Source organism: Esox lucius, chromosome 13, assembly GCF_011004845.1.
Source record: "Esox lucius isolate fEsoLuc1 chromosome 13, fEsoLuc1.pri, whole genome shotgun sequence".
NCBI classification, from domain to species: domain Eukaryota; kingdom Metazoa; phylum Chordata; class Actinopteri; order Esociformes; family Esocidae; genus Esox; species Esox lucius.
The window spans coordinates 30,596,082-30,608,187 of record NC_047581.1 but is presented as its reverse complement, the minus strand read 5'-3'; the positions used below and the strand labels follow the sequence as shown (position 1 = coordinate 30,608,187).

The 12,106-nt window shown below is 42.8% G+C and overlaps 1 protein-coding gene across 1 annotated transcript in view; it reads left to right on the top strand.

Moving 5' to 3' along the window:
* Positions 1-12,106, top strand: part of LOC105014530 (protein unc-13 homolog B) — a 160,375-nt gene that overhangs the window by 68,128 nt on the left and 80,141 nt on the right. Inside the window, exons 11-12 of the mRNA XM_034296332.1 lie at positions 3,709-3,966; positions 5,364-5,451. Coding sequence (XP_034152223.1) covers positions 3,709-3,966; positions 5,364-5,451 — 346 coding nt within the window. The remainder of the gene's footprint in view (positions 1-3,708; positions 3,967-5,363; positions 5,452-12,106) is intronic.

Sequence of the window (12,106 nt, the reverse complement as noted above, 5' to 3'; positions counted from 1 at the left end):
TCGAGCACATGAGATTTATGCCGCCGTGGCTGCGCACGACACAGTGGCGGCTGGACACAGGAAAAAAAAGGGTCGGTGAGAAGTAATTTGGCCCCCTGCCCAATGTAAAGTAAATCATGCTTGTGCTTATGGCTTGAAGCCATTTCCCTCATTAGCGCGCACACTCAGAGGCACGCATGCATGAATACACACACAGACACATGCATACTCCTGCACCGCTGGTTGGAATGCAGCAGCTATGTCTTTCTTTTTTGTTATGTGGATCAAAACACGTTTGTTCACGCTTGCAGGCTACTAATGAACACTCCTATCAGACTGAATTAGTGTTGTGCTTGTTGTTGTAGTTGGAGATAACTGGTCCGAAATAATGTATCTCAAATATACTTATATAAATATACTTATAATTAACACACATCAATACTAACAGGGAATGATACAGAAATCACATGCGCTTCTCAGAAGTACTCAACTGGGTTCGGCCGTGTTCACCACTTTAGGGTAATATCTAATGATGATCTATGTAACCAGGTAAAGGGAGTTCAATACCTACCAGTGGTCAATTAAAGTATAGATGTCCAGTTAATGTCACTGGTTAGTTATTAACTCTGTTTCTCTGGACATTTTGCTCTAACTTAGGAACTTCCCAAAACAGGTGAACCCAGCCGAGTACTTTTACTTTGTACTTTTTCTTAATGAAGGCCATACGAGGCTTCATTGCCATTCTACTAGCTGCAAGATATTATGCTAGCAGCGCTAACTGAGAATTTCTTTTTTTGAAGGCAATGCAGTTAGCAATCTAGTCTGTACATTTTGTGTTTAAATGCCATTCCAATATTGTTCATGTCTGTTCTTTTTTACAAACTATATTGTAAACTATATTGCCATATAAATTTCAATTATGGCTTTTATTGTGATAAAGAAAATCTGAGTGCTGCCAGCATAATATCCTCCTGCTAAAATAACACTAATGAAGCCTCGTTTGGCCATCACTACTTTTTCCACATCTGGCGCTCTTTCATAAAATATAAACAAAAAGACAAATAGATATATAACAGATTCATTATTATTGGGATGTGGTCAGTTTTCCCAGAGTCTTAGAGAGAAAGCTGCAAGTCTACATCTCTGAGGGGATTCCAAATATTCCAAACCAGAAGCTTCATCTGTTAGGATATACTATGGCTGTACATCATTGGTGGACTTGAATCTGCCTTAGGTGTGGCAGAAAAGTGACACTTGTTGCACATGGGAGTGTGGTCAGGGAATATTGTACTTAAACCTGATGAAAATAAACCATGTATGCAATTCGATTTTTTTTTAAAGCAATTTCCTTATTAAGAAAAATTAATACACACTTCTTATAGTGGTTAAAATTTGATTCAGGTGCACCGAAACAGTTGTAAATGATTAGAAATGCATTACAGAGAAACTTGGCAGCATCCAGGCTTACATAAATAATAATCATCTGGTCTGGTTTCGTCTTTACCATATGGGTGCGTTGTAACACATAATGCCAAGATCAAAAGATCTACAGTATCTGAGGCCCTCAGAAGAAAGATTGATGCCCATGAGTCTGGGAAGTGTTACAAAGCCATTTCCAAGCAAGAAAAAGACTGAAGACGGATCAAACCACCAAATTCAACCCAACAGCTGACCAAAAGATACACATAGAATTCTCTAAACAATTCTGGGTGAAATCAAGGCATCTACAGTCCTCTCTTGCCCCAATCAAGATTGAAATGCATGAGACAACTGTCACAAAGAGGCTGCACTAACTTGCATGGGACGTTGGGAATGAAGAAGCCTCTGCTGTCGACAAAGAACATCAAGACATGACTGACTTTTTGCTGGGCCGCTTAAGTGGAGCCGGCCTAGAAGACTGAATGTCTCTTACTGAGTCCGTCCCTGACTGACTGATTGACTGACTGAATGACTGAGTGACTGACTACCCCTTGTTAAATAGCGTAGTGGTTAGTGACGTGGGCTAACTCTGATTTTCTTTTTCAAAATAAAAGCCATCATTGAACTGTATAAGTTAATATAGATAACAATCTTGTCTGTATGTTTAACGTCTGTTCCAATGTTATTCTTGTCTGTTCTTTTTCACAGACTAGATTGCTAACTATATTGCCTTATACATTTCAATGATGGCTTTTATTGTGATAAAGAAAATCTGAGTGCTACCAGCATAATATCCTGCTGCTAAAATAACGCTAATGAAGTCTCGAATGGCCCTCACTAGTTATCGTTATCTTTATTGATAGATACTTTCTCTATGTAATTCAAAAATGGCTAATTAGCCGTTAAAACGGCCAGTGGCAAAAGAGGATTTATTCAGGATAGACAAAAACCTTGCTGGCTACAACATTGAGTAGATACGTTATGGGAAGCCTAAAATGAAACTGTTTACTATATTGCGACAATTTCTCGTGGATTTTCGAATTATGTGTCAGGATTTGTTCAGGATAGATAAACACTTTGCTGGCTACACGATTCTCTCGTCTTTTCGCAAGTCAGTTATCGTCACCTATATTGGGTTAGGGTTAGGGCTAGTTATTGTATCAATGTCATTCACAAATGGCTAATAAGCTGTTCAAACGGCCAGTGTCAAAAGCCAAAAATAAATAAATATATCTACATGAATTTATGACATTTTAAAACATATTTGAAAATGGCCATAATCAAATATGTAAATATATGTATAAAAATTATGGCCATGCATTTGTAATACATATAATCATATACTGTATTAGTATATATATTAAAAATAATATAGGCACATATAATAATCACAAATTTGACCAAGCCATTTTAGAATGACCTCTTTACCTATCTATCTTTAACCGAACATCTATAATTAGAATCCGAAAACGTATCATTAAGTCATCTTTTCCAGTTTTCCAGTGTAGTAACTGGGCAGGTTATTAAATTAAAAGACACATACAAACAGTATATACAGAGTAACATATGATAACACACACAGACAGACAGACAGTACATACAGAGTAACATATAACAACAAAGACAGACAGTACATACCGAGGTACATGACAATTAACAGTCATCAGCTGAGCATAGCACAACAAAAACAACATAGAAACGTATACTATACACAATGTCTACACACCAAACAGAAAACATAGAAAGCTATACCATACACTATGTATACCCCGTTGATCACTAAGGTCTGTCTTCACACACACCTGGCTGTCCTTTAGCCATGTCTTTACTATTTGCGTGAGTAAGTGGTTGTCATATGTGTCTGAAGGCAGTGTGAAACTCTCTGAACTATAGCCCCTTTATCAAGTCTCTTGGCAGGCATTATGGATTCACACCATCTAATTGCTGCTACCACTTTAGCAACATCACTGCATGCGTTGCGGTTTTTATGACAATCAACTTAAGAAATTAGATTTTGTTTATTTTGGAAGAAGATTATTCTACTAAATATTTGATGTGGGCGTCGCTGGCATTTAGGTTTAAGCATGGTTTCAGCTAAGCAATCAATCACATGTATTTAATGAAGCCCTTTTTTACAATAGCAGTTGTTCTAAAGTGCTTTCCAGTGAACGAGTCCACCGCCGTAGAGAAGCATCAATCTACAATCCGAATACATATTCATCAACTTTGTTTAAATTGGCTTTGTGGAACTGAACCCTGTAACATGCTTTTGGAGCGGGGTCCGTGTTTGATTGCTGTCTTTCTCTGCAGCCCGGTGGACAGCAGTCGTTTTGGATCATCAGGGAACCTAAGCCAGGTTAGCTCCCAGCTCAGCTCCGATCCAGAGACTTCTCACGGCACTGGCCCTCGCCTTCAACTTCACGGCAACCAGCCAGCCTCTTGGGAGGAAGAGGAGGAAGAGGAGAAGGGGCTTATAGTTGCCCTGGAGACAGGGTCCAAAGACTCGAAGGAGTCCATTATCACACCACCCAAACCTTTGGCCAAATCCGGGACACAGAAACAGATCAGGTACTCCCAATGCATGACGGCCTGGCTTTCTATAAAGGTTGGGTTGCGGAAGTCTTTTGCTTTTTTAAAACCCTTTTCCCGCAATTATGTGTTGTTTCTACTCCCCCATGTTGAATGTCTCATTGGTGAGCCATGGTGATATGACATTCTATTACCAATAACTAGTTTGTGGTAGAATGTATTTCTTTTTTACTCATGAATGTGCCTATATATTGGTGAATGAGTAAAAACTGAAGTCACAGAAGCTTTTAGTTCCTCAACCGTTTGAGCTCCAAATATTAGCTTTTTGCATAAATCTTCTTCCAGAAATCACTGTGACATATATATTTTTTTAATAAATGCACTCAAATTCGAATTAATTGGGTCCAAGAAAGTGAAACATCTGTCATTCTGTCCCCTAGCAAGGCAGTTAAGTATTCAACCCCTGTGATGTGGAAAAAAATGACGTAACACAGACCCAGTTACCCGACCATTGGCCTCTAAGCAATAAAGTTGCTGTCACATTTTTTGAATTCAATTTCCTGAATCTGAAAGAAAATTAACAGCCTTCTACAGAAAAATAATACAAAGGCATAGAATAAGAAAAGGGTATAACATAATATCCAGTTGTTTGTATATCCCAGTGAGCACAGTTGCATCAATAATTGGGAACTCTAAGCTGATTCACACCACCCAGGCACTGCCAACATAAGTCTGTCCCACAAAACCCAGCGCTCAAACAAGATGGAGACTTGTGAGTGGAGCAGCAGAGAGGCCAAAAAGGAGCTGGAGTTCAGCGGCTGGATGCAGAGTAATGGTGCCCCGGTCAACCAATTCAAAAGCTCTGCAGTGAACTGGCCTGTAATGGAGGGTGGCCAGGAAGAAGCCGTTACTTAAAAAGTCCCATCTGAAAGCGTGAGAGTGACCCTGCTTCTGTGTGGGAAAAGGTTTTTGTAGTCAGATGACACCCAAGATGAAGCGTTTTGGCCAAAATTCTCTGTTTGTGGTGCAAACCTAACACCTAAACATGCATCATAGACACCATCCTTATGTCTCAGCATCGTGATTGGGCATTGTGTTGAAACTGTAGGAAGCATGGAATGGGCAAAATACAGGGAAATACTGCAAGAGTACTGCTTCAGTCTGTAAAACAGAATTCACTTCTTTGGCACTAATTGATTATTGAGTTCACAAGTGACGACCAATCTGAACATCCTGGAGTAAATCTCCCAGGGAAAAGGGGCCAGCATACTTACCACAGGACATACAGCTGTCCTTGGAGTGAAGGATTGAATTGAATGCTTGTGCAAGCAACTTACTTCAGTTTTGTGTTTTTCAGAGTCACCTAACCAGTACTGACTTTGAGGAGTCAGAGGAAAAAAATAATCAAACAATCACCTCTTCTCTGTTTCTCACAGCATCTCTGAACATGGACCACCTCTCTGCTCCCCAATCAAAGTACGCTGGCTAAAGGTCATCAACAAAGTCAGAGTTCAGCTGCTCGAGGTAGAGAGACATCTCCGGTTCATCTCTCTCTTCCTGTCTCTGTCCAGTTCATCTCTCTCCCTGTCTCTGTCCTGTTCTCTCTCTCCCTGTCTCTGTCCTGTTCTCTCTCTCCCTGTCTCTGTCCTGTTCTCTCTCTCCCTGTCTCTGTCCTGTTCTCTCTCTCCCTGTCTCTGTCCTGTTCTCTCTCTCCCTGTCTCTGTCCTGTTCTCTCTCTTCCTGTCTCTGTCCTGTTCTCTCTCTTCCTGTCTCTGTCCTGTTCTCTCTCTTCCTGTCTCTGTCCTGTTCTCTCTCTCCCTGTCTCTGTCCTGTTCTCTCTCTTCCTGTCTCTGTCCTGTTCTCTCTCTTCCTGTCTCTGTCCTGTTCTCTCTCTTCCTGTCTCTGTCCTGTTCTCTCTCATCCTGTCTCTGTCCTGTTCTCTCTCTCCCTGTCTCTGTCCTGTTCTCTCTCTCCCTGTCTCTGTCCTGTTCTCTCTCTCCCTGTCTCTGTCCTGTTCTCTCTCTCCCTGTCTCTGTCCCGTTCATCTCTCTCCTCCTGCTTGGAGTTGGTTGAGTTTCCCACCATGCTGTTGGGGATTGGTTGTATTTCCCATAATGCTGTTGGGTATTGGTTGAGTTTCCCATCATGCCGCTGGGTTTTGGTTGAGTTTCCCATCATGCCGCTGGGTATTGGTTGAGTTTCCCACCATGCCGTTGGGGATTGGTTATATTGTAAAAGGTTTGTAAGATGTTGTTTTGTCTGGTGATCTTCTTCAAACAAGTAAAAAAAAAATGTATTAAAACATATGGAAAACCGTAAAGGCACACCATGTAACAGAAAATTAATTAAAGGGAACCATCAGTGAACAAAATAGTCCCCTACCTGCTATTTGTTAAAGACCCAGACCCAGACCCAGGCCCAGGCCCAAATAGAGATCGGGAGATGGAGATCTGAATGTTTCTTGCATGGTCTAAAATGTGCAAATTGACATTTATGCGTTTTGCTTTGACCTTTGTTGACACATTTACCTTTGGCTGAAAATGTTACTCCAATTTCCATCTGGGTTAAGGAAAAGCACGAAATTATTTAGCTAAAAATATTGAGCTGTGCTGATAAGCTAAGTGCTGGGGTTCTGGAACTCTGTCAGCCTGTCCGACCCAACACAGCTTTGGCCAGAGTCCGACGGAGACAGTCAAGTGGAGCTAGGACACTGACACACACACAAAGACATGAAGACAGACACGCAGGCAGACAGGCAAGCTTTGATCAGAGCCTTCTTTGATTTAAAACGAGATACCCCTTCCCTCTCTCCTCTGTCCCTCACACCAATCCCCCACCACTCTTTTCGGTGTGATCTGTCCATGTTGGATTGTCTGCAGGCACGGACCTGTCCACAACGCTGGCTACTCATTCCCCTTAGCTTGTTCATGCTTCATAAGCTACGTGGTGTGACTGTAAGTGGCGGGGCAGCCGAGGTACTGCTGGACTATTCACACGCGACCAGGTCTTTTACCAAGGAAGGTGCGACCAAAAAAAAAGCTCCCTGCTGAGAGAGGTCGAAGGGAAATGGCAAGAATTGTGCGAGCTGAAAGTGGCTCAGAGCTCATTTCATCGACGGTATGGGGGGTGTGTCTTATAGCACCGGACTGTTACCATCACAATCTTCCGAGTGTGACTTTGGGTCTTCCAGGCAGCGGAGGTGTCTGTTATCACCATTCAGCAAGTTTAGATTTCAGACACCTCGGTTCTCTGTTGGTCACTCATACACCACATGCACCACATTCACTGAACACTTTATATAACAATGCCTTAGAAAGGCCAAGAAAAGCTTTGGCTCACAGAAAAACCTTCCAGGTACTATAAATACCAGCCGACCTTCTCCTCCATAGTTCTTCTCTCTTCAGGTGATGTTTCCGTTAGATCAGATGCATGCAAATTCAGGAAAGTGCTCAGGTGAAGAGAGAGAGGGAATGAAAAATAGGAAAACAGTTGAAACATAGCTACATGGTAGAGAAAGAGCTTGGGAAACGGAGGGAGGGGGGAAGAGAGTGGGAGGGGGGAGAGATGAAGATAGGGAGGGAAATGGGCAAGAGGGGAGGGAGGGGAGGGAAAGGTTGAAAGGGAGGGAGAGAGAGAGGTAGAGATAAGTAGAAAGGGAGGTAGAGATGTAGGGAGAGAGAGATAGAGGGAGATAAACAGAAAGGGAGGTAGAGATGTAGGGAGAGTGAGATAGAGGGAGATAAGTAGAAAGGGAGGTAGAGATGTAGGGGGAGTGAGATAGAGGGAGATAAACAGAAAGGGAGGTAGAGATGTAGGGAGAGAGAGATAGAGGGAGATAAACAGAAAGGGAGGTAGAGATGTAGGGAGAGAGAGATAGAGGGAGATAAGTAGAAAGGGAGGTAGAGATGTAGGGAGAGTGAGATAGAGGGAGATAAACAGAAAGGGAGGTAGAGATGTAGGGAGAGAGAGGCAGTGCGAGAGGGACATGAGTGGAGAGAGGAAGCCGTCATGAAAAGCAGAACAACATGAAGTCAGATATAGAGATGAGAGACAGAGAGAGAAAGAGAGATGATGTCATCTCTATTGTCGATCATAGTGCAGGGCACCACATCCCCCACCTCCTCAAAAACCTCCTCTAGCCATGTATTCACAATACATTCAATGCATTTCCCAATAGATCCCCTTGTCTTCACAGCCCAAGAGAGAACAATATTGTACTGGGATAATTCAGTTCAACTCTGATAGACAGACCTGCAACCTGGACAGACCGGAGCTAAAACTCTATCTACACATCTCAAATGGCTTCCTGCTGTATTTAAAGGAACACTTTCCACCAGAGGCCTGTGGAGCCCATGGGTAACTCAAGTGTAGTATGAAGGAAAACATTTAAATTTCTGTTTTGTCATAACTACACTGGACAAACATGTACAGACATCGCGCTAAGCACTGGTCATGTCTCATGAGGAAATATCCCAGAAATATATCATACACTGAATTTGTGTAACCAGTCATGTGAAATCCATCATTCGTTGTTAGTTTATTTATTGTTTACGACCTGATCTTTTTTTTTTTTATTGGTTGATAATTCGGTAAAATCTTTGATTGTGGCATGTTGCACTTGTAAAATGCTCAAAAAAAGTAAGTGAACGTGATCATCATAGTATAACACAAAATTATTTAAACTTCAGGGATATCAATCTGTCCAGTCAGGAAGCATAAACGATTGTGAATCAATTTTGGTGCAAATGAAAGTGACAACAGGTGCAATGGAGAGGCCACAGCAAGACAACTCTCAAAAAAGGAATGGTTGGCAGGGGGTGGCCACAGACAATTGCTCTCTCTTTATCCTTCCTGACTGATTCTTCTCTAGTTTTGCGTGGCATATCCGTACGTGCCGTCGCAAGAAGGTTTGCTGTGTCTCCCTCTACAGTCTCAAGTGCATGGTGGAGATACCAGGAGACGGGCCATTACACAAGGAGAGCTGGACAGGGCCGTAGAAGGGCATCAACCCAGCACCTGGACCGCTATCTGCTCCTTTGTGTGAGGAGGAGCCCTGCCAGAGCTCTACAAAATGACCTCCTGTGGGCTACTAGTGTTCATGTTTCTGACAAAATGGTCAGAAACAGATTTCATGAGGGTGGCATCTAGTGGGACCTGTGCTTTCAGCCCAGAACCATGCAGCTCGATTGGCATTCGCCAGAGAACACCAGAATTGGTAGGTCTGCTGGTGGCGCCCCATTCTCTTCACAGATGAAAGCTGGTTCACACTGAGACTGACATGAAAGACTCTGGAGACGCTGTGGTGAACGTTATGCTGCCTGCAACACCATCCAGCATGACCGGTATGGCGGTGGGTCAGTGATGGTCTGGGGAGGCATATTAAAGGGTTGCACAGACCTCCACTTGCTAGCCAACGGTACCCTGACTGCTGTTAGATACCGGGATGAAATCCTCACACTGGTGCAATAGGCCTTGGGTTCCTCCTGATGCAGGGCAATGCGCGGCCTCATTTGGCCAGTGTGTGTGGGCAGTTCCTGGAGGCCATTTACTGGCCCTTATGTCTCCCAGAGCGGAATCCAATTGAGAACCTGTGGGACGTTATGTATCGGTGCATCCAATGCCGCCAAGTAGAGCCACAGACTGTCCGGGAGCTCACTGATACCTAGATCCTGGTCTGGGAGGAGATCCCCCAGGACACCATCCATCGTCTCATCAGGAGCATGCGCAGACGTTGTTGGGAGTGCATACAGGCACGTGTCACAAACTACTGAGTCACATTATGAGATGACGTGATGAAATTCCCGCAAGTTTGAGCAGCCTGTTATTTCAATTATTCACATAATTCACATAGTCATTTGGTAATTTTGGTTTACATTGACCGTTGTTGCGTCATTTTGTTCTCAACGAATTACACAATGTACAATAAAGATTTAGATCTTTAGTGTATTTTGTTCATCAAGATTAAAGTGTTCCCTCGATTTTTTTGACCAATAATTTTTTGGTTCAGTATAAGTATTAGTAAGCACTTCAACAGATCGTTTTCTACAGTCGCTGTCTCATAGGACTCTTTCCTACAATGAATTTATCATGGCAACCAAGTTACATCACTATGGAAACCACTTTCCTTTGGTTAGTTGGCTTTGACATGTGGTGATGAGAGAGAGAAACAAAGAAATATTGGGATTGTAATTCCGTGCTAAAGCAGAGTTGGACCCGGTGTTGGGGGCCATCTTGTTCCAGTCATGAAAGTGCCTGCATATGTTTTCTCTTCAGCTGTGTGCCGATATGGGAGACATCTCCCGCTGTCACACTTTCCAGTTCCTGTTGAGTGGCTAACAATGAACACAGCACAAATTTGCCTCTTTTTCACAGAAAAACCATTGGAGTCAAACAATAACAAAACAAATAAAAAGGGATTCATCATATGGAAAGGACGAGAAAAAAAAACTGAACAATGCCCGATTCAAACCTGCCTATCTCCACCGCCAGTTATTCAGATAATAAAAGCTGATTGCAATCGTTGGTTGTTGTGGCAACGGCTGGTGTCTTGCCTAATCGTCACAATGACACAGTTCAAAGTTGCCATTGGTGGTGAGTGGTTAAGTTAATAAAGTTGTAAGAAATTAGAGACACGTCTTGAGTAGAATGGAGGACGTTGATTATTGTCTGTCCTTCTCGCTGAAACTTTGGCTTTATTTGATCAAGGAAGGTGGTGTTTGAATCAGAATCCACTCCCTCTGGTACCCACAATGCATAGAGAATATGTCTGGCCAATAATTGAATTCCTGGGGCAAATGCTTAAGAGCGTTAAGTGACTTTCTCACCTTCTCTTCTCTTCACCAGAGAACTAAATTAAACAGGTGAATTAAGAAATCCAATAGTCAACAATATTGCTTTCCAGCTGCTATGCTCCTTATTTGATTAGCGATGGAGAGGAAGACAGGATAGGAATAGAGTAGTGGGACCCAACAGGGGAAGAAGGAAGGAAGAGATTGAGGAGGCCACCCGATTCTATTGAGAGGCTCCCCTCGGGTTGCTCATCACTCTAGGTTTATAAAGTGACAAAACAAATGTTCTGATCTAGCTAGGAGACCGAAGCCTAAGCCCAGATCGCATACGGGTGTGTTATCTTCAAAACACAGTGTACCCGAAGAGTTTGAGGGCGGCTCCTGCGATGTGGGGTGGATTCTGACAGAACTGGAACAGTGGATTGCAATTACACATTCACGCGCGCACACACACACAGCAACAATAAAAATGTTACTATAAAGGTAGACAGGAATCACCTGGAGAGATTAGATGTGGCCTGGAAGTAATGTTCTGTCTGTTCCAGAGACGACACAAAGTGTCCCCGACGCCTCCCAACTCCCTGTTTATTCTACTACCCATAAAAACCTGGTCAAACACAGTGTAATATGTAGGCTATAGGGTGTCATTGTGGGCACGAACAGAGAGAGCCTGTTCTCAGGGGTGAGCTGTTATTAGCATAGACATTACCTAGAGAGGTAGGGAGGTAGGATCCGGAGGTAAAGAGGGAAAAAAGTTAAAGTAGGGTAGTCTCAAACCCAGTGCTATTTGTTCTGTAGACCCGGTGGCAAACCTCCCTGTGTTCCACAACACGTTACTTCCTCACCAGTAATGCTTCAATATTAGACTCAGAGCAGGGCATTGCAAGAAAATATTCAAGAAATAGTAATAACCACATTTCTGATTTTCTAGTGCGAAATTGTTCAGTCAGGACATTCAGGATGGAGCTATGTTCCGGTTTAAACTTCTGACTATCAATCAGCAAGTTATTTAAAGGTTGAAAGGGGGAACAAATTGAGAATGTGCACTCACTACGTCACTGCATGTTGCTCTGGATGACGGGATCTGCTAAATGCCTTAAATGTAATTGTTGAAACAGTGCGATAGAGCTCTCTGTAAGCCCATCTGTGGCTTTCATCGCTTAATTCGATACTTAGCAGAGGAGCTAAAAAGCCCCTGTCACAGGCCACTGCTCATCAGCCTTCATAGGGTAAAACAATCGGATTAATTGATTCAGAATGTCATGAGCTTTTCTAAGAGCCAGCCAGGAGACCAGTGCAAGAGAGAGTGTGAGTATGAGTCCTGGAGTCTAGTCGCTGTTTCAGACAGACTAATGAGTGTTTGCAGTTGTGTTGAATCTATTAGATATGTT